At 37.9% G+C, this 24039-nt stretch overlaps 2 protein-coding genes across 3 annotated transcripts in view; one reads left to right on the top strand and one right to left on the bottom strand.

The window, feature by feature from the left end:
* Positions 1-17855, top strand: part of LOC131575515 (mediator of RNA polymerase II transcription subunit 1-like) — a 35889-nt gene extending 18034 nt beyond the window's left edge. The window contains exons 6-20 of the mRNA XM_058831102.1: positions 1010-1030; positions 3738-3863; positions 4986-5070; positions 5419-5473; positions 5913-6045; positions 6995-7023; positions 9174-9245; positions 9339-9413; positions 10560-10630; positions 10963-11028; positions 11431-11539; positions 12233-12357; positions 12712-12824; positions 14502-14697; positions 15012-17855. Coding sequence (XP_058687085.1) covers positions 1010-1030; positions 3738-3863; positions 4986-5070; positions 5419-5473; positions 5913-6045; positions 6995-7023; positions 9174-9245; positions 9339-9413; positions 10560-10630; positions 10963-11028; positions 11431-11539; positions 12233-12357; positions 12712-12824; positions 14502-14697; positions 15012-15367 — 1632 coding nt within the window. The 3' untranslated portion in view covers positions 15368-17855. The remainder of the gene's footprint in view (positions 1-1009; positions 1031-3737; positions 3864-4985; positions 5071-5418; positions 5474-5912; positions 6046-6994; positions 7024-9173; positions 9246-9338; positions 9414-10559; positions 10631-10962; positions 11029-11430; positions 11540-12232; positions 12358-12711; positions 12825-14501; positions 14698-15011) is intronic.
* A 144-nt stretch (positions 17856-17999) lies between these two features.
* Positions 18000-23493, bottom strand: YAE1 (YAE1 maturation factor of ABCE1). 2 transcript variants are annotated; one of them, XM_058831218.1, is made up of 4 exons: positions 23102-23493; positions 21907-22227; positions 20176-20297; positions 18000-19711 (listed from the first exon to the last, which is right to left on the bottom strand). In XM_058831218.1, the coding sequence occupies exons 2-4, from the start codon at positions 22021-22023 to the stop codon at positions 19288-19290; spliced, it is 663 nt and encodes a 220-aa protein (XP_058687201.1). In that variant the 5' UTR covers positions 22024-22227; positions 23102-23493; the 3' UTR covers positions 18000-19287. The 2 variants fall into 2 exon arrangements, with proteins under 2 accessions (XP_058687201.1, XP_058687200.1); XM_058831217.1 differs by having other exon boundaries at positions 23087-23493.
* Between the last annotated feature and the right edge of the window lie 546 nt (positions 23494-24039).

Raw genomic sequence — 24039 nt, forward strand, 5'->3', positions numbered from 1 at the left:
AGCCAAGGTTTCTTATGTTCTATAATAAATCTAGAGTATCTTCACTGAAAAAAAAATTAAATTGAAATAAAAATAATATGCAAGAATATGAATGAGAAATATATTGATTCTTTCTCAGAAAAAGAAATTACCATTCAATGAAATGGAAAAATCATCAGAAATGTTAGAACTATGAAATTACAGAATCCTATTTTCATATGAAACACAATGTGTACAGGCCATGCATTCTGAAGCATATAACAGAGTCAGGAATTGAGCAAGATGCAGACAACCATGACAAAAAATCAACCAAATAGTAATAATAGTTAATTTCTCAAAAAGTGCTTGAAGAAGCATACCTGTTTTACCCTTTAAAAGATAATAAGTTAACCTTCAATTATTTGAGAGCAGAAGAGGATTTAATCTGGGGACAATTTATTAAGTAACTGTGCACATGAAATATTCTTTAAGCAGCAGTTTTTGATAAGCACTCAAAGAGAGAGTAATCCAGAGCAGGTGGGCATGCAGGATTCGTGCGGTAATTCCATGATATATACTCATGATAATGCATGTCCAGTTGATGCTTTGTTTTTTTTTATTCCATGAACTGACCCAGTTAAACATTTGTGTATTTAATATGCCTGAGAAGCTATAATTAGAACATTTTTAATTATTCATCACTCTTAACTCTTCTCTCAAGTGCAGTAATTCAATATGACAGTTTGAAATACTGGAACAGCACCTTGTTCTGAGGAACTTTCTGACAACACTCAAGCTTCTGTTTCTTATATGTGTGGTTTTTTTCCAATCCTGCAATTTTATGTGAAGGATAATAATTGTCTTGGAATATTTTTCTTGTTAAGAAAATCTGACACAATTTCTATCCTGGAAAAATGATGCAAATTAATTTACCTAAATACATACATTTTAGCACAATGGAAAAGACTTTTTTATGTAAAAGTGTATTTTAGGTTTATCAGCCATAATGTACTGTGACTAATTAAACTTGAAGTCCTCTCTTTATTTGCAGAACAGCTATTATGCAGACCAGGTAAGCTGTGGCATGTTTCCTTCCATTATTTTGGAAGTGTTCTCTTCAAGACAGTTAGCAAGTAATTTATTTTTCTGCTTATTCAGGACATGATTAAAGCACTCGAGTCAGTATCAAGATCATAGAGACTCCAAAGAGCTCTGGACAAACATTTATGAAAAATGCCACAAAAATATTAAGCATTACCAAGCTGTGGTATGTCATATTTGCACCATTCCTATGATCTGGACTGAGGCAACCTACTTTACATGGGCCATCGTACATGCTCTTGCTCAGCAGAAAATATTTCAATAGATTGTTCAAACAAACCTAAGCTAAAATGACTCCCTAGAAATGCTGAAAACATGTTTTTAAATTTATGCACCAATTAACATGTAAAGCTCATGATTATAGCTATGATTATAGCTATGGTCACTGCTAATGTCAGGTTAAAAACTAAATTAATATTTAATACCATACACCAAGCTAATAATTTTACAGAAGAGTGATTTACCACAAGTGCAGAATTACATCATCAATTTACTTGATCACATTTCACCTGCTTTGTAAAAGCTGAAGCATAAATATATTTAACTCACTCAGCTTCATTGATTTTCTCTAACTAGTATGCTTGACACTTGTCTGGAGACAAATACCGCTTTTTGATGTATACTCCTCCTGGGATTCTTAGGCCTATGCTTAGTTTTTTTTCTGTAATCTTAGTGAGGGCAATGAACTATTTAGTTTCTACTCAGGTTTCTACATGCAAGTAAAAAATACTCTATTTTATGTGGTATGAGACTATTTCAGGCACTGCAGCGTGTCAGATAACAGCTGAAAGCAGAAGGTTTGCTGTAAGTGCCACCCAGGGTTTATGTAGGGTTTTGTAGGGTTTATGTAGGAGATACGCCCTTCTTGCTGTAGACCTTGACATCCCCCAGCAACCACATTTCGAGCTAGTGTCTGGACAAAGATCCAGGATTAACCCTTCAACCTCACACTGCCATTGTGCACTGATTCCTATGTACAAGCAGACTGCAACCTGAGGTGGCTACAAAATACACAATTTTTTGTACAAATGCAATGCAAACATTATCAATACCTTTTTTAAACTCCCTCCACTACAGAGACTAAAGACCCCCTTTTGGAGTGCTTTCCTGTTTTGCTGAGTGACTATTACAATCATACCTCCCTGCCTTTGTCTCCCAGTTAAATTCAGTCTCTATACTACACCTTCTGAAAAGATGACATTATGCCTTACACGTAGAAGAACATGGCTAACAGGGTACCTCTTGTAAAAAGTAGCAGAGGTGATGTTGCCATGCTTATCAAGCCCCAGGTTCAAACACTAATCCCTGGGGACTAGTTTTATGAAGACTTTTGCCTTGCACAGCACCTATGGGTGCTGTGTTGTGGCTGCTACAAATAGGAGGCTTGGTTTCTTGCAGTGTGAATGGAGATAGAGGGTGGGTGACAGCCCTTCTATCAGCATGAAGGTGTGGGTGAGTGGGGGCATGTTCCCCACGAGTGTGCTTGCAAGATCTGATTTGGCTCCACTTCTTCCCCTTCTTCCAGCTGGCTGAAGTGGCCTGATTTATAGGGGACAGTGGTTGCTGCTCTGTCATCCTCCCTGCAGGAGGAGGAAGCTGCCAGTCCCTTCTCACTATCCCTCCTTGGTGTATGCAAAAGGTGTATATATATCTCTCCTAGTCAGTCTTTCCCCATGCAGTACTGCTGGCTCAGAAGGGCCAGATCCCCTCAACTGTTGTGCCCACTAAGTGAAAAAACCCCTTTGTATTATTTCTTCTGGTTCTGGGGCAGAGCAAAGTGGGTGGCACGTTGCAGGACTCAGTTTCTTCTTATTAATAACTTTGGGGTCTTCCTACCTGTCTCAGACTGATGTATTAGGAAATTCACTCCTGTTTTTCTCCTGATTGAAGTAATGATTATGGAAGCATCAAATCTCAGCAAAAAACTTTCTTTGTACATCTGGATTCTCTGTAAGACCAAAAAGAATATTTATAAGGTGACAGTTGATGGACTGAATATGCTCCTTCTTCCAGCCCCATTCTCATTCCTTGCCATCACAAGAAAAAAAAAGTTGCACCCCGGCACTGTCATTATCCTCTGAAAAATCACAGAATAATTTGGGTTGGAAGGGACCCTTAAAGACAATCTACTCCAATCCTCCTGCAATAAGCAGGGACATCTTCAACTAGAATTGGTTGTTCAGAGACCTGTGCAACCTGACCTGGAATGTTTGCAGGAGTGGGGCATGCACCCCTTCTTTGAGAAACTTTTTCCAATATCTTAACACCCTCCTCATAAAAAATGATCTCTGATTTTTTATCTCTAATTAAAGTGACCTTTAATGAGCTCTAGGTTGGTGTATCTGGATTTCTCAAGTCCATGGCAAAACCTTGGTATTTATTAAGAGTACACATATGAAATTGTGCATAGGTAAAGAAAGCCTAGTTGTTTAACAAACTGAAGATTGGGCTACATATCTGTATTTAATATTGAGAATACTTGCCTATACAAATCTCCTGCTACTCTTTTTCTCTCAAAGTCTTACAAAAATTAGATGCTTGCATGTGCAAAATTCAAGTAAAACATTTTTTATTACTTCCTTCTTTGAAGCATAACATCTATGACCTTAGCAAGATTTTACATTTGTCCTCCTCCAGCATTTCTGGTTACCAGTGTAAATACATGCCATTATATTTAGAACATTTTGACATGTTTTTCAGGTGTTCTGACAGCTATTTCTACCAATGCTTTAATGGAACAGTTGCGTTTAAAATATCAACAAAGGCCATGGACTGAAACTCTAAAACTTGTTTATTTTTGCATGGTAAGAATCATAGGTTAGGTGAGGGAAGGCTATGTGGTATAAGAGTATGTTTCCAGGGTAGTTAAAAAATTGCTTGACTTTCAAAAACAAGTAAAACCAACTAAGCAAAAAACCCCCATGCAGTCCAAAACCAACCAAAAGATAACCCCCAGAAAAACCTGGTGCCTAGCATAGCCTGGCTCCCCCTTTTTCTTAGGACAATGGATTATAAAAGTTTCCTGCCTAATTTTAACACTTTAGGTGTTGTTTCTTCTGTTGTTTTAACTATTCAGGGGTTACTACTGGTTGTCTACCAGTTGAGGTTGCTTTCCATTCATTATCATTACCATGTTCATGGTATGTAAAGACAATTTATTGCCTACAGGACTGGGAAAAAAAATATAGCATTTTAGAAACTGTTCTGAAATCTGCTATCTAGACTTTGTGCTGCTGTGATATACCTTAAATCATTCCATGTGTCCTGCCTTTCCATAGCTAATTTAAGAATCATCTTCATAGAGAGCATATTAACACAATTGCTCTGAGCTCAGTATAAAAATTCCCACTTTTTTCCATGATACTTTTTGTTAATGCTTAACTCAAGCCTTACTCTGAAAACAATGTCCTGAATTTGAACAAAGTGAAAACTCTTCACCAGTGAGTGCTTGTTAATTGAAGTGTCAAGTGTGAGAAGTTTTCAGACAAGAGTTTGAAGAGAAACTGGGAGAGAGTTTACTTGCTACTGAAGTGAATATCATCAGCTGAAACTTGTATCCTAATGTAAACAAGTACTCCTGTGGCATTTACTGATCTATTCACTCAGGCAGATTTTTTCTAAAATTAAAACCACAAGTATTTTCTTAGTTTAGCTTCACAGTGAAATTAACTGACACATCTAGTGATCAGCTCAATGGAAAGCCACTCCTTGCTCCAAAGGCATCTGGTATGTAATTACTGCACAATGATGTCTTCACAAATCCATTCAGTGCTGCCATTTCAGAGATTGCTCCAGTCGTAGGTAATCTCTGTGTTTGACAAAAACAAATAACCAGAGGTTTGTTGTATGGGGCATCTGTGTGCTGTGTCTCTTAGCTAGTAATTTAAGGAATCTTTCTCTGTCTTTTGTTTTCACAAATGTGCTAGGGTAACCCACATCGAAAGCCTGTCAGTAATGCTCCAGATGGTCTATTGCTTTCCTGCATGGAGAAGATAGAGAGGACATTAAATGGTAATGAGCTGTTTGATAACTCAAAGTATATTTTTAAAATATTGTGTGGAATCTAGCAATCCTTCTCTATTGATGTTCTTCACAACAAGGTCAAATGTACGAACATAGAGGTGGATAAGAGACAAGACTTGCAACTCCTCTTTGGGCTAAGCCTTCAGGCTAAAGCTATTCTTAAAGCCTGAGAATACAGCACAGCACTTAATAATCATAATAGTTGTCATTAATAAAAAGTCATTAGAGAGATACTATTTTCTCATTACCTAAATCATATCCTTTGAAGCAAGAAAATACTGGTTCTACTTCTTGATCATTGCAGTTTGATTAAACTGAATTCCTGGTTTTTTGCAGCTAAATCCATGTTTTCTGTGATGAATACATTGGAACTTTTATCCAGACAAAAAGGGTAAGTTTGTTTATGAATAAATGCAAATGAGAAGCATGGCCTCAAGTCCAGAGAGGAATACATCTGGATGGCTTGTCAACAATGTTATTTCTTAGCTCAGTGCCCTAATGGAGTATATTTGCTGTTTTGATTAGCCCTATGCAGAGGAGGTTATTGGGTAAAGAGAGGGCATAAATGCCTACATCCCAAAGCTGCAGACTGAGGTTAATAGTTTTGATCAAACAAACATGATAATGTAAATAGCAGAGCACAAATACATGCCTGGTTGGATAGGTTTCAGAAGCTGAGGCAAGGAGGTGTTATTTTTGAAGCATCCCTTGTTGTCTCTTCCCACAACCAAGTGAACTATACTCATTTCCTTTTAAAAGTTACAGAATTTTTATATATACAACCTTTCTTCTTTTTTTTTTTTTTTTTCTCTTTTTCTCATCTTTCTCAGACTTACTGTTCATGTTAGCCCCAGTGGAACTGCCTGCTACATAACATCAATGATGTTTTATGTAGAAATTCAGCTGGAGAAGGATGGAGATGTGATGGATGTAAAGCTGGCTCACTTTGAAGAAGCTCCTGTGGTAAAATTAATTTTCTCTGTCTCACGACCCTGTAGTCTTCCACCTGGCTTCCAGCTGTCATGTCAGAAAGGTTTTGACTTCCTTTTGGTCTTGTCACACTTGCAAGTCTGTGCATGACACTAGGTATTACTGTAATAGTCAGCTGACAGGCCCACTTTCTAAGAATTTTGTGGTATCATGCATAAATATTTTTATTTTCATGTTTCAATGTTACCAGTATACAATAAATAACAGGGGCTTAAAATATTTTCCTACCCAAGTGTAGTGCAATATATATTCTCAATGGATGTCTTGGAGCTATTCTGTTTTTTATTCTGCCTTCTTTAGGAATACATATTTCATACATACAGTGGGGATGTTTTTCTAGCAAAATTTCTATTAAATTATTCACAGCATATCACCCTAAAGTTCATATATCATGTTCTGCAATTGTTATAGAATTACAGACAATCCTTCTGATCAAAGATATAACAAGCTGTTGTGGGGGGTTGGGGAATTTAAACTCTGTTTTTTGTCAGTAAGTATCCAAATTATTACACTGCCCTGAAGTTAATTTTGTCCATTATTTTTAGTTGAAGTCAGTCCTGGAATTTTAAATTGTTTGTTTAACCAGCACAGGTCTGTTGATCAGTGAGTGCTGGACAATATCATTAGAATGAAAATGCATATTCAGAGAATTCTAGCACAACCAATAAAAGAAAAACTGGCCAAGATGCAAATATTTTTCTGAAAGAGTTTATCAACAAACTATTTCTATTAATTTTATCCTCTTCCACAGAGCCTTTGTTCTTCTGTTAGGCTTGCTTTTGAGTGCTGGGGTCTTTTTTATGCTAACCATGCAGCTATTTCAAAGTAATGGGGATCAAGCTTATCATTACTAATGAAATGCTTATAAAAGATGTATCAGAAATGGCAAGAAAGATGAAACTCCTTTCTCTTATTCCTATAGGTTTGTGATGACTTGGTCCAGCTACTAAGGTAAACAATCATGTATAGGGTTTCATGTTGAATAGAAAGGAATTCCTGATGCTAGAACTATTCCAGTTTAAAAACCGAAAAGGGAAAAAAAACCCCAAAAACCAAAAAGCAAAGACAATCAGGGAAAAATAATATGAATCCAGAAAACAACAGAAGAACTGACACCATTTTGGATTCCATTTTTCGTGGGAAGTTGATTCCAGTCTTTCATATTGGAAGTTGGTTGTCATTTTAACTATTACTACTTGCTTCAAATTTGTAAATAGAAGGCTAAAACTGCAGCAAATATAGTTTTGAAAAGATACTCCAGGCATTATATATGTCTCAAGTCATTCCACCAAATGCATCTGCTTCAACTGAGCAGGGGTAAAGAGCAATCCCCAATACATGGGCTCCAGTTGCCAGTCAAACACAGCCTTGGAATACTGGCCTTTGTCTTGACTGCAAGAATTATCGATCTATTTGGACCCATGGTTTTGGTAATGGACCGATGATGACAATTCAGAACTGGCAGATTTACAAACACAAACTAGGTATTACTTTTCCTCTCTTCCTTCCATCAAATACTAAACAGTCTTTGTATTGTCCTTATGCAAATACTTTAACTGCATGTCCTTCAGGCTTCTCTCACAGCAATAAAAGCAAGCTGTTATCACATGGTCCAAGTTTCTTTGCAAATACATAGGGGGAGATGTGACCCTAATTTTCTCATATAGCAGTAGGGCACTGTATGTATTTATTATTACCGTATTTTGTTCTGTCTGAATAGTTGCTGTTCCAGGTCAGGTCACCACTTTAAAAGTCTGTTTACAAGTTCTTCGGTGAATATGATCAAGGTTCCAGATTTTAATGAGTATATTTAGGAAACTAGATTCTTATTTGAATACTATAGCCAAATAGTAGAAAGGGAAGGTAAAAAGAGACAGAGTAATCATTGACCTTGAGTGTTTAATCTCTCTTCTTCCTCAGAAATTAAGTTATATTTGCTTTGTGGGTGTAAACAGCTATGACTTAAAGTTTCAATTTGCACTTTCCTAGATTTTTGACTTCCAGTGATGTTAACGCCAGCAGTTTGGCTCTGAGCACTGGCATATAGTTATCATTGGTACTGTGTGTGCTACTTCTCTGCCTTCCTGGTTTTGTTAAGATTTGTCACAAAGTACAGGTACCCCTTCTACACCTCTTGGTGTAGTATTTTATTTGGTTGTCAGGCAGCTTGTTATATGTGTAATGTTTCCTGTGTAATGTTATCCTGTGTTTCAAAGTAACTATAAAATTAAGATGAACCAGCCAGCTAATGCACAGCTGGTGCTGTGTTTGTTCCTGTACTATGCATGCCTGCTTCCCTCCTTTTTCCCTGTTTCCCCATTAGTCTAGCTGGAAAGAGACTGAGGAGAGCTGAGTGACTTGTTTAGGTTCCAGGTTTGAAGGAGTTTGTCCCAATGTCAAAGTTCAGGCAGGCTCATTTTGTCTCTGCTGATCCATGTTGCAGCCACATCTGCATGGGGAGGGAAGGAAAGTCTTGAGCTGTCTGTGTGACTGCAGCACCAGAGTTTAGTAAGACTTGTAAAACTCATGTAAAATCTACTTAAGCAAGTGAGTAAATACCTGGTGGGTTAATCTGAACACAGCTCCAGGCTGTCATACCAAGGCAAATCTGAAGGAGTTCTGGGGTTTGAGCAGTCTGAACCATTTCTTTACAAATCAAGCCACTTGTACCATTCTTTCCTTTTTGATTGATGTATCTATCAGTTATATTTAAGTAATATTTATATTTTAATGAAAAGAGCAATGTACACATGCATGGTCTTAGGGAAGTAGTACTACATTACTAGCTTTATTGGAACATCAGGAAAAGTGTTTTGCAGCAGATGAGCTGTCATATTTGTGTTTCATGTAAATTTATTGCTTTCAGTAGTGCCTACTTCAGTGCCAGTTTCAGCTATAATTACAGTGCTTCTTGCAACAAAACCAGAGGTTCACATTTTCTGGTATCTTCTAAGAAAACTTAAAAATCAGTACTGCTACTTGATCTGATAAGGAGGAGGCCACTGTCATTCTAAAGTGGTGCCTTTTCTAGCAAGTTATGTAAAAAAGAGTTATTTTCCAACTCATTTAGTAGTGTGATAGTCATTATTTCTTTTTGTTAGGATGAAGAACTATGATGCCTTTGGCAAGATTCTAGAAGACCTGTCAAATATGTATCAAATTCCAGGAAACAGGTTGCAGTTATTTTTTACTCAAAAACTTTTGAAATCCATAGCCTAACTTTCATTTACTTACAAAAATAATAAATTGTCTTTTCTCTCTTCCAGCGAAATGAAAGCTAAGGTATATCTTGCTTTGCAGGCCCTTGAAAAAGATCTTTATTCAATGTCTCTTCTGGACAGGTAACTTAAAATTTATGTCTTTGTCCCTTTACCTCTACCCACACCCCTTCATTTCACTAAAAAACAAGTAAATGGATCTAACTGTAGAGCAGGATGTGGAAGGCTAATGAGTTTTCTCCTACTGGCAAGCTTGAAGCCTTTGTCAACCCCAGATATGGCAAAGGGAAACGATCTACTGAACTCCTGTAGTTTATCTAAGGGATTTCCTGGGAAACTGGTTGGTTACAGAGCTTGGGGCTGTGTGCATGTGACCACCCACTGGGGGCAAATAGCAGTAACGTTTAAATCTCCCTGTGGCAGAAGTAAAATAGACCTTCTGGGCTTCTGCTGTTTGGGTATCTCATTTTGTCCTCAGGTTTTAGATCAGGAATAGTGAATGCCAGCTTTCCTCCTTCCTTTTCTTGTTTCTCCTTTCAAAGAGTAAGATTACAGATAGATGGGGAACAGTTTCCTAAACCTTCTGGTAGTTGTACAAGGATTTTCATTATTTTCAGAAAATCAGAGTTGAGGGCAGTGCTTTCCCTCTGCATTTTTGAAATATCTTCTCTGATATCTTGCCTGTTATGTTACATACACACATACCTTGGCAGGTATGGCCTCCTGTAACTTGAAACACCCTCCTGGATTATTTTTACAGTTTTCCCTCATGAAGCATAATAACACTATGAACTAATGTGCTGTATCCTTGCTGGTCACTGATATCTCAATAAATGTTATTTATAAATTAAACAGATTAATTGTTCCATCTATGCTGTAAATTAATGCACTGCAGAGTTAGTACACAGCTATGTAAATGTATGGCTGTATGTGTTCAGCTATATGAACACACTTGAAGTCAGAGACTGGTTCAGTTCAAGTTAGTTTATCTAGGTTATTTCTTCATTCTTTGTTCAAGCAGTTGCCACTCTAATATTTTTGACCCCCTTCATTTCTGTGTAACATGAAACAGCTCACATACAGGGAAATTGGAAGCCCAAGTCCCAGAAGTAATGCATGTGTGGAGTTGTGGTGTTTTGAAAGCTGGACATACAATCTACTTCCAAGAAAGCATTGTCTTCTTTTGATTAAGGATACAAATTAGAAATTACATTAGACTAGCTAGCACTGCAATGCAGGAAACACTAATTAAGATGTGTTTTGAAATAGAACACAGGATCTAAACAGAGTTACTGAAGTACTTAATGGAAAAGTAGGACACCTGGTGCCAAGAACTGGAGGTGATTTTTTTTCTTTTTCTCCTTTTTTTTCCCCCCTTTTCCCTATTCTGAATTCAAAGAATTGTAATAAAAAACTACTGAGTTGATCTTTGTGTACAGGAAAAATCCTCTACTATAAATAAAACCTGCTGTAGGGAATTTCTGTGCTTGTATTCTCAGAAAATGCACAGACATACCAAACATATATTGAACACATAATTTAAGTAGAGATGTGCTCTTACAAGAAATCCCCTATGCCCATCTACAGTGTTGGTTTTTCACTTTTATGTCAAGGTACCCAGCATATTTCATCTACTGATCTCTGTAGTAATGATTGGGTTTTTATTCCTCAGGAACCCCAATGAACATTGAATTTTACATTTCTCCCTATCAAGTTTTGGAAGCAGAACTAAATCATGGTAAAGCTATTTCAGCTATTCTGCTGTTTCATCAGAAATAGCTAACATGAAAAATTTTTCAATACTAACCATTTCATTAAGCAAACTTAATTAATGAAAGCTCAGAAATAAAATCTAAAATTCTAATTTAGTAGAACAGCTTATGTGATGCACTTTAGCACAGTTTTAATGTCCATCAGAAAACTACTTTCCATTTCTTGGTTGTTGTATCAGCTATTGCTGCTCTCCTCTTTGGGCAACTTTGGCCTTTTGGTCATCAGTGCGGGCTTCTCTTTGTTGCCCACATCACTGTGGCTGTCAGTTGAACCTGACCTTCCAAGTCCTTACCATTGTACATTTTGCATGCATAGAATTAATATACACTAAAATAAGAAAAATAATGCCATTCTCTTTCTCCCTCAGGTTCCCAGGTATGTGGAACAAAAACAGTTGTAACTGTTGAAGGCATGGATACACTCCACAAACTGCCTCTTTCTCCATTAATTGTAGATCCTCAAGCTGGAGAGGACAGGTGAGGCTTTGGACACTTGTCAATACAGAAATGGATTTACAAGACACTGGCACTGACTTCAGCATTTAACTTAGACTTAGCCTCTGCTGAAAGTAGGAAGCTTTGTTTTATTTATGGCTTTATGCTCCATAGCTACACCCTCTGTAATCTGAGGCTTTTATGGTTTTACCAAATGGACTTTGAAAGTATTGTGTTCATATTTAATTGTGTCACTATGAGTTTATTTATAGATTTGAAGGCAGAAAGCCACTGGAAAAATATTACTGAACTTCATAGTATTCAACGAGCAAGTCCTTCACAGATTCATAGTAAAGAAAGCATATACTGAAAGATGTTACACCTAAAATACACAAAATAATTTCCCATCCCACTATGGATTCTGACACCTCATCTTTCTCTACCTCAGTGCTGTCTGGAGGGAAGTACTTTTCTGAACTAAAATAGTTTGGAATTATTTGCAATAAACATGGCTCAGTTTCTGTGTCTGACTTTTACTTTTGTCAGTTTTCACATAAACTATGTTTTAAACTATTAAAGTTACCTTTATAATGCAAAACATTTCTCAAGTCAGAAAATGTATGGAACATACATATCAGGTCCTGCTAGGGGACCTGATAGTGGCCTTGCACTACGAGTCCTTGTTATGGCAATTTCTGTAAAAAAACCTTTCATTCTGACAATTTTTTTCCCTAGCAGCCTTGTTTTTTTGCAACTGAATGATGAACTCAGCATGGATTTGCCAGCTCTTTTTGTTCTGAAGTTTCATCAACCTGTTCCAATGTCTTCATCCAGTATAGAAGAGATACAGAGGCTCACAGGCATGTTGTAATTGTTTTTTAAGACTAAGTGCTACTGTGACTATGTATTGCCCATTGGCCTGTTACTTTCCCATGTTAATGTTGCAAGAACAAGTTGCTTCTGGGGCAGAACATACTCTGTTCTATCAGTCCAAGTGTAACATTTAACAACCAGTTCAAAACACAAAAGTTCTAAGAAATATATGACAATTACAGGCAAAGTTAAACACTCCTACCTCAAATTCTCAATAGCAAAAAAGGGGAATAAGAAAGAAAATAAATATTTTTGTCTTTTCAAAACATTTGGTTTAATAGTAGCTTTCATAACCTACTGTCATAACCTAATTGCTAATAAAAATAATGACCTGGTTTCAGGAATTCAGATTTCTGGCTTGAAACTAGCTCCACTGTATGAGCTAATTGTTCACGCTACTCTTAAAGAAAAATGCAGTGAAGACTTGTCTACAAATAAATCTTGTTTCTTTGTGGTAAGTATAGTGTGCATTTGACACACACTGTGCTGTTGCTCAAGATACATATATACTGAATTACCATTTCCCCATAAGCAAGCAATGTAGGTTTCCCAGAATCCCAACAAAAGGGCTCTTTAAGAAATAGTTCAATTTATGAAGCAGTATTAGATCCTTTCATGTAAGTGAGCTTCTCATCCTCATTAATGAAACACTGTGTGCTTAGCTGCTGAAGTCATACTAATTTGTCTGTGTGTAACCCAAATATTTACTCTTGTAAAAATTGCTTAGAACTTTATCATTAATGCCTTAAAAAGAAGGAAACTTGTTGACTGGTGTGAGGATCAAGTCCCAAGAAGGTACTTACCTAGATTTTTTAAGATCTTTATCATGCTGCATGTCACACTGTTTCAACAAAAGGGATTTTTAATTAGATAGCAGTGGGACTATTGATTCTTTTTAAACAGACTGGCAGGAAGGAACACATAAAGTGTTACAAGAGTGATGCCAACAGCTATCTAGAGACAAGGTTGTTTAACTGTAAAAGTTCCTTTTAGTAACTCCATTATTGAAATACAGTTGCTTAAGCTGCATTATATGTAAAGTTTTAGAATAGAAAGTTGTGGCTAAGATGCTTTCTGGCAGACTTATGTACAGGGCAACTACAAGACAAGCTTCAAAGAGCTACTTCTTTTTGCTAGGAAACATTAATTTTGCAATTCATGGCAACAAAAGAAGAGAGCACTTTTTTCTGTTCTATTAGCAGTGTTTGTAGAGCCCATTGCCCTTTTAGTTCTTGCACCTTGAGGTGCAAGAAGGTAGTAGTAAATTTATACCATACTAAAATAATGTTTGGCAAAGCTCTTCTGTTCTGTAAGATGGAATTAATCTTTCAATTCTATTAGATACACATGAAAGGCTCTGTAACTTTCCAAGAATTCCCTAAAATATTTGTACTTGGAAGAAGGTTTTACTTCTGAGTTTAAAGATTTAATTTCTAGGATTACTAAATTGCATTCTAATCTTGAAATGTGTAGGGGAAATCCTTTTGATCCATGAATACATGAGGAAAAGCTCTTCAGCTTTTATTAATGTAGACCCTCCTAATTAACTGCCCTGCCCTGTTCTTAAGGCGACGGTTCCCACTTGGCATCCTGAAGTAGATAACATAATAGTGGCACTTCTGATTTCATCACAGAATCACTGTTAACATGGAGAGGTGATAAATTTTTCTTACTATTTCCTCCTCATCTTCAAGTGAATCATCAGATGTTCCAGCCAAACATACCTCTCCAAAGAAAAAGTAGTAGTGATGGAGGTTGGAACATCTGATTTCTGGTACAACTGCTATCCTGTTTGTGCAACTATCAAGCAGCATTACCATGACATTATTATCTTGGTCACTAACATTTTTATAGCCTATAGGGCTCTGAAAAGTTTTTGGAAGAATTGGTGACATTTGAACTCCTGACCACTTGGCTCTGGGTATATTTGCCTAATCTGTATGTATTTGGATGGGAGTGGATGTCATTTAGCTCCCTCTAAGGATTCTACTAGAAATGCAAAGGTATGATGGACATGCTAGAAATGTACCTTTCAAAAATATTTTTGTTGCAGATTGTAAAATAGCCTGATAACATCAAGCTCTACTTTGCTGTTTTCAGTCCTTGAAATATCACCACATTTGTTGCTTAGTCTCTTCCAGATTGCCCAGAGCACTGTTACTTCATAAACAAGGGTTCAGAAAAATCTGATTTAGCAGGAGCTTTGGTCAGTAAAATCCCATTTAGCCATCCAAAGTGTGTGCCTAGCGTAATAGAGATTCTTCGACATCAAGTGGCATATAACACTCTTATTAGCAGCTGTGTCTCTGAGAAGCATATAAATGAAGGTAAATTGTGTGGCTGGAAGTGATGGCACAGTATTAGAGACAAACTAGTTTCTAAGTTGGGTGTTGACAGATTTTACTGCTCCCTTGCCAAAACTGTCATTACTTGTGGAGTACTGTAAATGATAAAAAATTCTTAACACTGTATTGAATTATTTTATTTTATTTTATGCTCACTCTATGCACATAAACTAAGATGTCAAAGTAATGAATAATTAGACTATTGTATCAGTATTTTTTAAATTTTGGCATGTAATTCAGCCAAGAAGAGTCAAACTTCAATGGTGGATATCACTAAACAGTAATTTTATTTCTAGATGATTCAGAACTGCTTTACTTTGAAGTGGTACCACACAAGAACACCAGCTTTTCTGTCTTTTTCCTTCATCCTGTGAAAGAGAATTTAGCCTGTGGTATGTGTGGAATAACTGCTACTGTCCTCTTTACTGAGCTGACAAGGGACTTGGTTCTATCTAGGCTCTTGCACTGTTTCTCAGTTACAAACATTCTAAGGGCCACTCAAAAGTCTGCAGCCCATGAAAAACACCAAGTGTATACACTTGTATATAAACTCCTTACTAGAAGGCGCTCTGTACTCAGAATAATACAGGAAGTAAATGCAAATATTCAAGTCCTGTTTTGTCTTGGCCTGCCTTTAATTAATAAATTGTAACTTCCACTATTTCTGATTTAATTATATTAAGGAAAAGCAAGTAATGCAAATATATTGCTGCAAACCTCTTTCCACTGATTTCAGTCTTACATCTCTTCAAGCATCAAAATGAAAGGATGGTTTTCAATGTTTGTAAGTATTTAAAAAAAAAACATTTTTCTGTTCTGTTCCTTCTTAGTGGTAGTTGATGTTATAAGCTCTAGAGAAGTCCAATGTCACCTTCATTTAAATCCTCAAGATCCAACTCTAAATTCTAGTGATGACTTCATAGCAAGAGTTGTGAAACGGTAAGTACTTTTATTTTATAACAGTTGGAATGAACATCAGATGTCCATTTAATGGTAATATCATGTGCGTTCATAATGCCATAAACTCAGCAACTGGAAAACTTCACTTTAGTAAAATGCTGTAATACAATAGTGGGAATAAGTTACTTCAGTGTCTTAAATAGCTCTTTCAAAAATTTTGAACATTCACAGTGATGAAGTGTTTCTAGTAGAAAGCATGTGGAAGCAGGGAAAGACTACTGAGTGAAGAGTTTTACCTTGTAAAAAGATGCTTTTCTGAAGACTCTAGCTGATGACAGTCTCATGTCTAGCATAACTTAGCATGGAAGTTGTTTTTACACATCTACCTAACAGCAATCAGTGTTTCTCTTCAGAAAGTGAGTTGTATATGGCATGTCTACAACACTGTCTCTCGCTTGTTTTCTGAACAGATTCCAAAAGAGCAAGTTGTTGCGATACATGAGTATAGGCTAGACAAACTGACTCAGAACATAGTCTAAGAGCACTAATTGATTTGGCATAAGCTAGTATACAGCTATCATCTGCTGTTTGATGACAACAAAATCAATGCAGGCTGGATTTTGAACATGATTTTAAACTAGGCACTATTTTTGGAACCAGGTAAAGAATGTGAAAACACCTCTTCCAGTATAGTGTTTTAGAAAAGATATGTTCTGTACCTGTGTTACACAAAACATGAAGGTTAAAATTATAAAACTCAACAAGAATTAATATATTTCAATATTCTTAATTTTGGTTTTCACTAGAAGCACCCTTATGACTTTTTTTTTTTTGACCAGACCCTCCCACTCTTTCAGTCAAAGCTGCCTTGCACACCCAACTTCAAAGATTCAGCACTAGATTTCAGTGTGTTAACATGTATTTCTGGTACAGCACATGTAGTTTATATTATGGTTACAATGTAACACCAGGTTGTACAAGACAAAACCAGAAAGGAAGTAATGGTGGTTTTCATTCAGGTGCCAGCCACAGTGTAAAAAACAGAAGTACTTTAAGGAATGAATGAAGTCAGTAGTAGTGACTAATGTGTCATTTCCTTCTTCAGTTGCATGTCAGTCCCAGTTGCCATGAGAGCTCTTTTCAGGAATGCTGCCAAGGTGAAAGCTGACAGTGAAACACAACACATGGACATGGAACAACCTGAACCACAATCGGAGCAAACTACAGATTCTAACATTCTCAAAGAAAGTCTTTCTGGGGCTGGTCAGCAAGACTGGACAGTGACAGATAAGCCAAATAATACAGACAGCACAGAAGAAAATTTCTCTACAGCCAAACTGGAAACTCTGGGTGATAACATGGAAAAAAAGTAACCTCTCACTATGCACTGAAACTTCGTGGAGGAAAGTAATTCCATAGCTGGTAGAGAAGTGTTATGATAGACAAAAACCTGATGGCTTTACAAACAACAACAAAAAAAGGTCTGCTTAGTAATTTGTGAATTGTATCTCCTCTATGCAAACTTTTACATATGGGAAAGTAGTTCCCTTGAATCTGCATTTTTCAACATCCAAATTTCTAAAGTCTAAAACTGTTCTATTATTTTGTCTTGTTACTGAAAACCTCAAAAATTGTCTTGGTAAATAAGATTCCCTCTAACACTGTCTTTTTTATTGTTAGAAGGGAAGGCATTACTTTATTCTGGGTCAAGAGATGTCTGTGGCTGACAAAGTTCCAGCCTCACTGTTGACCCTGATACAAAACTCTTTCACTTATTTATGCATTTTTAGCGAGCAAAGACATTAATGTTCATTGGTTTAATTAGTATTCTATACCCTGCTAGTTATTGATTTCTTTCTCTTCATGCTAATCTGGTCCTCATCCTTTTATATTTTTCTCAGACAGTCTCCAACTTTCCAAGCCTTAATCTCCTCTATATCTTCCGGTTACTCTAATGTCCTTGAGTGGCCATAAATTTAAGATCCCAGATGCCAAATCTTCTAATTCCTTTGGCTTTGTTTATTGCAGATTGTTACACTTAGTTTTAACAAACTTAAGGTTTCAGTGATTTAATGATCATAGTAGGTCTGTGAAGAAACTTAACTGGTGTTGGCTAAAAGTGGGCACTGCTTACAACTGGTTAAAACAACTACTTAAAAATTAGTTAGGTAAGTTATATAACTTCCAACACTGTCTGCACCATATATACTATCAGACTATGGAAAAAATCTGTGTCTAACATACATGATACAGTCTATAACACAACACAGGCATTTGAAGAAAAGTGGTGTTTATCCATGTCAACATTATGCTAAATAAATTGAGAAAAAGTTACTTGAATGATTTTTATATATACACAATTAACGCAGACATCCCTCTCTGTCCACTATTTCATAAATGCATTCAATGCAAGACTCTGAACTGCAGGTCTGCTTACCCCTAAAGCAGAAGTGGCACTGAAAGGAAACCAAACTTACACTCTGTCAACTCTGACAGGGTAAACAGTCTTTGGTAAGAATGTTGTAAACTCAGCCTCTGAAAAACAAAGAATTTTTGCCTTCGATTTTTTCTTGCCTCAAAGTATGAAATGGTTTTGTGCTTTTTTTTTTATTGTAGTTTACTGTTCAAAATCTTACTTTGCCTATGTCTAGACTTCCTTTGTCTCCAATAGGAAGGAGTTAAAAGAAACTTCCAGCAAGTAAACTGCTAACTTACTATAAATCAGTTTAATTAATGTAAAACAGAGGCATTCACAAAGAAAAAACTTTCTGAACAGAGCACTTTACAGCTACCGTTAAGGGAAGCAAAGGAAAGCAAGTCAAATATAGAATAGTTACAGAAATATGAAATAATCAGAAATAGGCATGTGTGGTTGATGTGTTTCTAAGAGGTAGTGAATAAGCTTGGCTTCCTTGAAGAGCTTAAGAAAAGCATTATTGGAATATGGGAAAGAGTTCAGGCTAGAGGGACTGACAAAATAAATACAAAAATAACACAAGGATGTTCATTAGACTGGAAGCATGTTTAGTGTGATCTGACATGGTAAGAATAGATGTCTAAAAGTAAAACAATGGAATTGTCAGCAATTCTGCATTTGAGGAAAATAGTGTGTTTTCAGCAAAAGTGACAAATATAACTACCTAAGGAGGGAAAATAGTTTTTAACAATGGGTCCTTTTAACAATGGAAGTGCATTGCATCATGGTTACAAAAGATAACACAATGAATTTTGACCAAAGGTATCATTCTGCACACAGCATACCATCAACAGCAGCTTATTCTGCAAAACCACTGACCATTTTCATAGCACTGAGCACTTATTCTTTTGATATTGGAGGGGACCAATTTAGAGGGGCTATTTAATGGATCCCCTGTATTTCCAAACTGCTGCCAATAAAAAAATGAGGGTGAAATGTGAGCTCCTGATACAAAACAGAAACATGTTTCATAACTCTTTGGAAAGCTTTAAAGTCACAGCCCCTTTCTGTGAATGTTACCTTTAACATTGAAAGTGAAGGGATTTGCCAGGAGCCAAAAGTATGGTGAAGGTTTACAAAAATAACTTCTACTGTAAAGCATCAAAATCAGATTTTCCTAAATCAGCCTGTACATGGCCCGCAAACTAAGAATCAAAACCACCTGTGACGGCTTTAAGTACCATGAGACAGAAAAACTAATGTTCCAGTTGCTGGACATGATGGAGTACATCCAGTGATAAGCCCAGTTGCTCTACTAACCACACAGTCTGCTTTTTAACCCAAGCAAGGGTTGACTTTTCAAGATCTGTGCAGAGGCTTTCCTTGCTGCACTCAGACTGCAAGGAACCAACCTCACCATTATTCCTACAAATGTTTTCACCAGAGCTGCCAGAGTCTTCGTGTTTTCCATCTTTAACTTCCTTGTACTCTGTCCCAGCTGTGTGATTAAGGTCCATGTCCTGAACTGAGTCTAAAATGTGTCCAAGATGTGGCTGTTCTTCAGTAGAATTCAGATACTTAAGCACATCATCTTCGTGCTTTCCAACCACATCAAGAAGATTATTTATTGTACTTAAAGCAGAATCGTGTCCATTAAAACGACACCAGGATAAGAGAGCACTGAAAAGTAAACAACAAAAGTGATTATATTCATCTATGTAGATATCCACTTGGTGGAGGTAGATAGCAATGTGACAAGGTATCTATAAATCATAAAAACATTTATGTATAATTCACATTTTATGGAAAATTCAGGCAGTAGATCTAAAGATTAAGCTTAAATATGTAGATTCAGACAATTTTGAAAGAGCAACTGAAAGAGATATTTTAGAAATAATACTTCTACACCCAGGTAGGCATTCCCTGTTTTCAAGATCTGGGGATTCTCAGGCTGCTCACTTTGGACAGTTTTAAAATGTGTAGTTGTTTCTTTTTCTGGCTTTTTTTGTTTGTTTGTTTTTTGGGTGTTTGTTTATTTTAGTTTTTGGTTTGTTTTTTAAATTAAAACAAACAAAAACCTGAATGCGTGTTACCCTGTTACACACCCTCCACATACACTTGACCTTAAGGAGTTTTCAACCTACTTCAGGGTTCCTTTGAACTGGCCACATGTAATCATCAGCTTGGCACCGTGTCTGTAACCTTGATTAAAGCCTGTCTGGAGAGCAAGCTCTTTCCCAGCCTCAATTCCATCCCTATAGCCTTCCTGTAACAAGAGCAGTGAAACAGGTTGTTCACAACATGACACAGTAGACCTCTGACAATTACGTAACAATAATAATAAAAAAGTTTAAACAAGTATCAGAAGTATTCAATCTCTTCAAGTTACAGCTTCTCTATCTGAACATCCTTTGCAGCTACATCCCCCACTGCCAAACCAAAACATGCTTGTTGCAGTGTATTATGATTTACTGACCTGTAAGATGAAGTTTTTTTACTTTTCCCAAAAGGATCTCAAGAAAGTCAGAAAATAGGGAAACTTCTTTTAGAAAGATCAAAAAAAAGAGCATGTTTGCTTTTAATGATTACCAACTCCTCTGAGAGAAATGGACTTAAAAATACACATAGAATTCTTTTTTCTATCTAAAATGGTATGCAGGCGGCCAAGCTTCCCCTTTAGCAAAGGTACTCTCCCATCTGTAATCCATCTGCATGGAATCCATTTATTTTCCTAAAACTAACTGCTGAGCACTTCTCCTTTATTTGCTGGATCTCACTGCATTTAAGAGTTATACCAGAAAAAGAGACAGTGATTGACTGAGTCACGTATAAATACGCTTAACATTGGGACTGATTTCTTTAAGTAAAAAGTTAAAGATTGTAATGCAAATTACTTTCTATTATAACTACATTACAAGATTACACAGAATAATTCTTAACTTTTTTCACACCAAAATTGCAAGCTGTGAAAGTGAAAACTCCTATTTGCTCATGATGGCCTTGCTAGAAAAGTAGTCTGGAACACAAAAATTTATTTTGCTCAACACACAACTCTAATTTCAACAACGCTTCATGATTTTGCAGTATCTAATCAAATATATCAGAGGGATTTCTGTAAGAACAGTTCCCTAAGAAAACCAATCCTTTCATGGAACTCAGATGAAGGACACTACACCAGATCTGCTCTAATACCATTCCTCATCAATAGCCTACAGAATAGTTTCCATCCATGTTCTTCAGCCAAACTCTGCTCAACTGTTACCAGCTGAGCCCTACTGGCCCCACTCTGAATGACAAAGTATCTGTCAAACTAATCTGTTTATGAACTTGTTTTGTTCCCTGCAGAACTTCAGAGAGGCAAGGGCTGTGGAAAGCAGCTTTAATAAAATATGTATTTCACTAGGAGAATAAATCACCCAAAGACCTACACAGACCACAACGCCCAATTGTGGTTGCACATGGAGTCACACATCTTACAATTTGACTGATGAGTAACTCTACTCAAAACCCCAGTCATCTCACGTTTCTTTATTAGCACTGTTCAGCTCTGTTGCCCTACATTTACTAGGGGTATACCTACAAGTACAAAGGAAGTAGCTTGCATCACAATTCAGCACTGCCTTTTATAAATGCACATGGTTGTGCAGAGGGAGACAATGTCTTTTGGTAAAGCAGTACTTTGCTCTAGTGACTGTTATGAAGTCTTTACGTGAATTTCTGCCATATTTTCCTGATATTCAGAAGAAAGTATGCCACAGTAACTTTTAAGCAGCTACTTTTACTGTTCCCTTTAAATAATTCACATGTGTATCAAGTTATGTGTCAGTAAATCTAAAATGGCTAAAAAGAATATTAAACCATTCTTATAGAAATACCTTCAATCTCTTTTTCATAGTGCTGTTCCATTCCTTCTGTAGTAGATACATCTCATCTGCATCTTCATCAAATATATCTTCATTGGATTGGCTGACTGCAACTCGTACCCAAGACATAACAGCAGTGCCCTCTGACCCCGATTATGTGGAAAAAAACACTGAGAAATTCTCAGAAGTTTCTGAGAGGCATTCTCAGTGCCTCTCATGAAGTGTCAGATTGGAAGTATTGCCAAAGCTCTGAGTTCTGAAGAGAAGACAGGTATGGAGCTGATTATTCAAGCTGTACATGGGAACTTGGTGCTGTGTGCCATTGGGGTACATCTGTCAAGAAAAGGCAGTCAGACCATCATTCATAAAGTAACTTCTGAGATATATTAGGGCAATTTATGATAGTTCCTTCCCACCTTATGGTGCTGACACATATATAGACACCAACAAAGCATTTCTGAATACTGCCAGTACAAGGATAGCTGGCAGAAACAACTTCATGACTTGATTCCAACAGCAGCTTACAAATAGTCGTATACAGCCTCCATGTGGTGCCCTAAGTAATACAGGTTGTAGGTACAAACACAGTTTTCTGTATTTGTATTGCATACACAACTTACTACACACAAGTTATGTTAACACCTACAGAATTAACAATTGGAAAGTACTTTCACCTTGGAGTTACACTTTTGTTGTTCATGCCAAATACTTAACTATCTTATAAAACAGAAACGGTTCTTTCAATTTTGAATAAAATTCAGCAAGTGCTGCTGCAGTGCACAGGAGAAATTTTCGGATTAGTTAATCTTTTACTATGACGAAAACTTTGAGAAGCGTCTCAAAACTAATTCATTTGCATCGCTGTAAATGGTTAGAACGCACACTGTTCCTTGCGGAGACACCGGCGGCTCTCAGAGAACGCATGGCGCTGGGCCAAACCGGCTGGGGTCCTGCAGCCTGCGGTGGCAATCGGGGCATTCCCCGGCCGCACAGCCGGCCCGGCCCGGCCCGCAGGCAGGGCCAGGCCCCAGCCGCCATTTCATGGCCGCGCAGGGCCCCTTCTCCCCAGAAGCGGCCCCCACGCTGGGGGAACCTTCCTGCCCCCCGCCCGGCCACAGGTACTGCCTCGCCCCGCCTCGCCTTTCCGCGCTGCTCGCACAGCCGCCGCCGCCAGCCCGGCCCGCACACTGACCCTCACTGCACCCACCGGCACACCGCGCTGCGCTCGGCCATCTTCACTGAGGGCACACGGACGTCGCTGCCGGCGGAAGTAATTGGACTGCCACGGCCATGTTGGACAAGGGCAAGTCCCGCGGAGGCTGAAGGAAAACAGCCGCCATCTTGGCAGCAGCGCTCTGACGTCAGAGCCTGTCGGAGTCACTGGAGGCGCCATCTTGAGTGAGGGCGCAGCCCCCTGAGGGGGCAGGAGCCGCCGCCGTCGGGGTCCCTCACGCCGGCAGCACCGCCCCCTTTCTCGGGAGGCAGCGGCGCGTGGCTGCCACAGTGTCCCCAGGACAACCCCAGGGTAAAAATGTTCCTCGGAGCGCGAAGGTTTCATCCTCTTTTCGGTCACAAACGGTGGAATTTAAAATAAAAAATCTGCCTTGTTGACTTTCAGAATCGTCAAGCACTTTATGTGAAGCATGCCCTTAAGCTGTCCTCTACAAGACCCAGATGATAAATCCTTTTTAATATGAAAGGTGCCAGCGGGAGTCAAGTCTTTCATTGCTGTCTTTGACTAGAACAGGAATATCCTGTTGACATAAATAAAACACAATAAAGTATAGTACCTAAATAAAATACGACAATGTTGGTGCATGCCGCATTTGGCTTATGAGCAAACGTTTAAAGCTGATTGATCTTCATGAACACACAATACATCGAGCTTGAATTCAAGCTGCCTGTTCCTCCGAATTGCCAGAGGGTGTACAGTAAATGCCTGCGGGCCCCTGGCAGCCCGATGCCCCTTGGGCCCGCACTCCCCCCAGCCGCTGCCGGGTGTCCCGTCTCCTGTCCCAGGGGTGGCTGGGGACATTCCTCACAGCAGGGCTTGGGACACTGCACGGACAGCAGCAGGGCCTGCCCGTGCTCTGCAGGTACCAGGAGCTGAACGAGCGTGTGCTGCAAACTGCGCAGCCACTGCAC

Source organism: Poecile atricapillus, chromosome 2, assembly GCF_030490865.1.
Source record: "Poecile atricapillus isolate bPoeAtr1 chromosome 2, bPoeAtr1.hap1, whole genome shotgun sequence".
Taxonomy (NCBI): Eukaryota; Metazoa; Chordata; class Aves; order Passeriformes; family Paridae; genus Poecile; species Poecile atricapillus.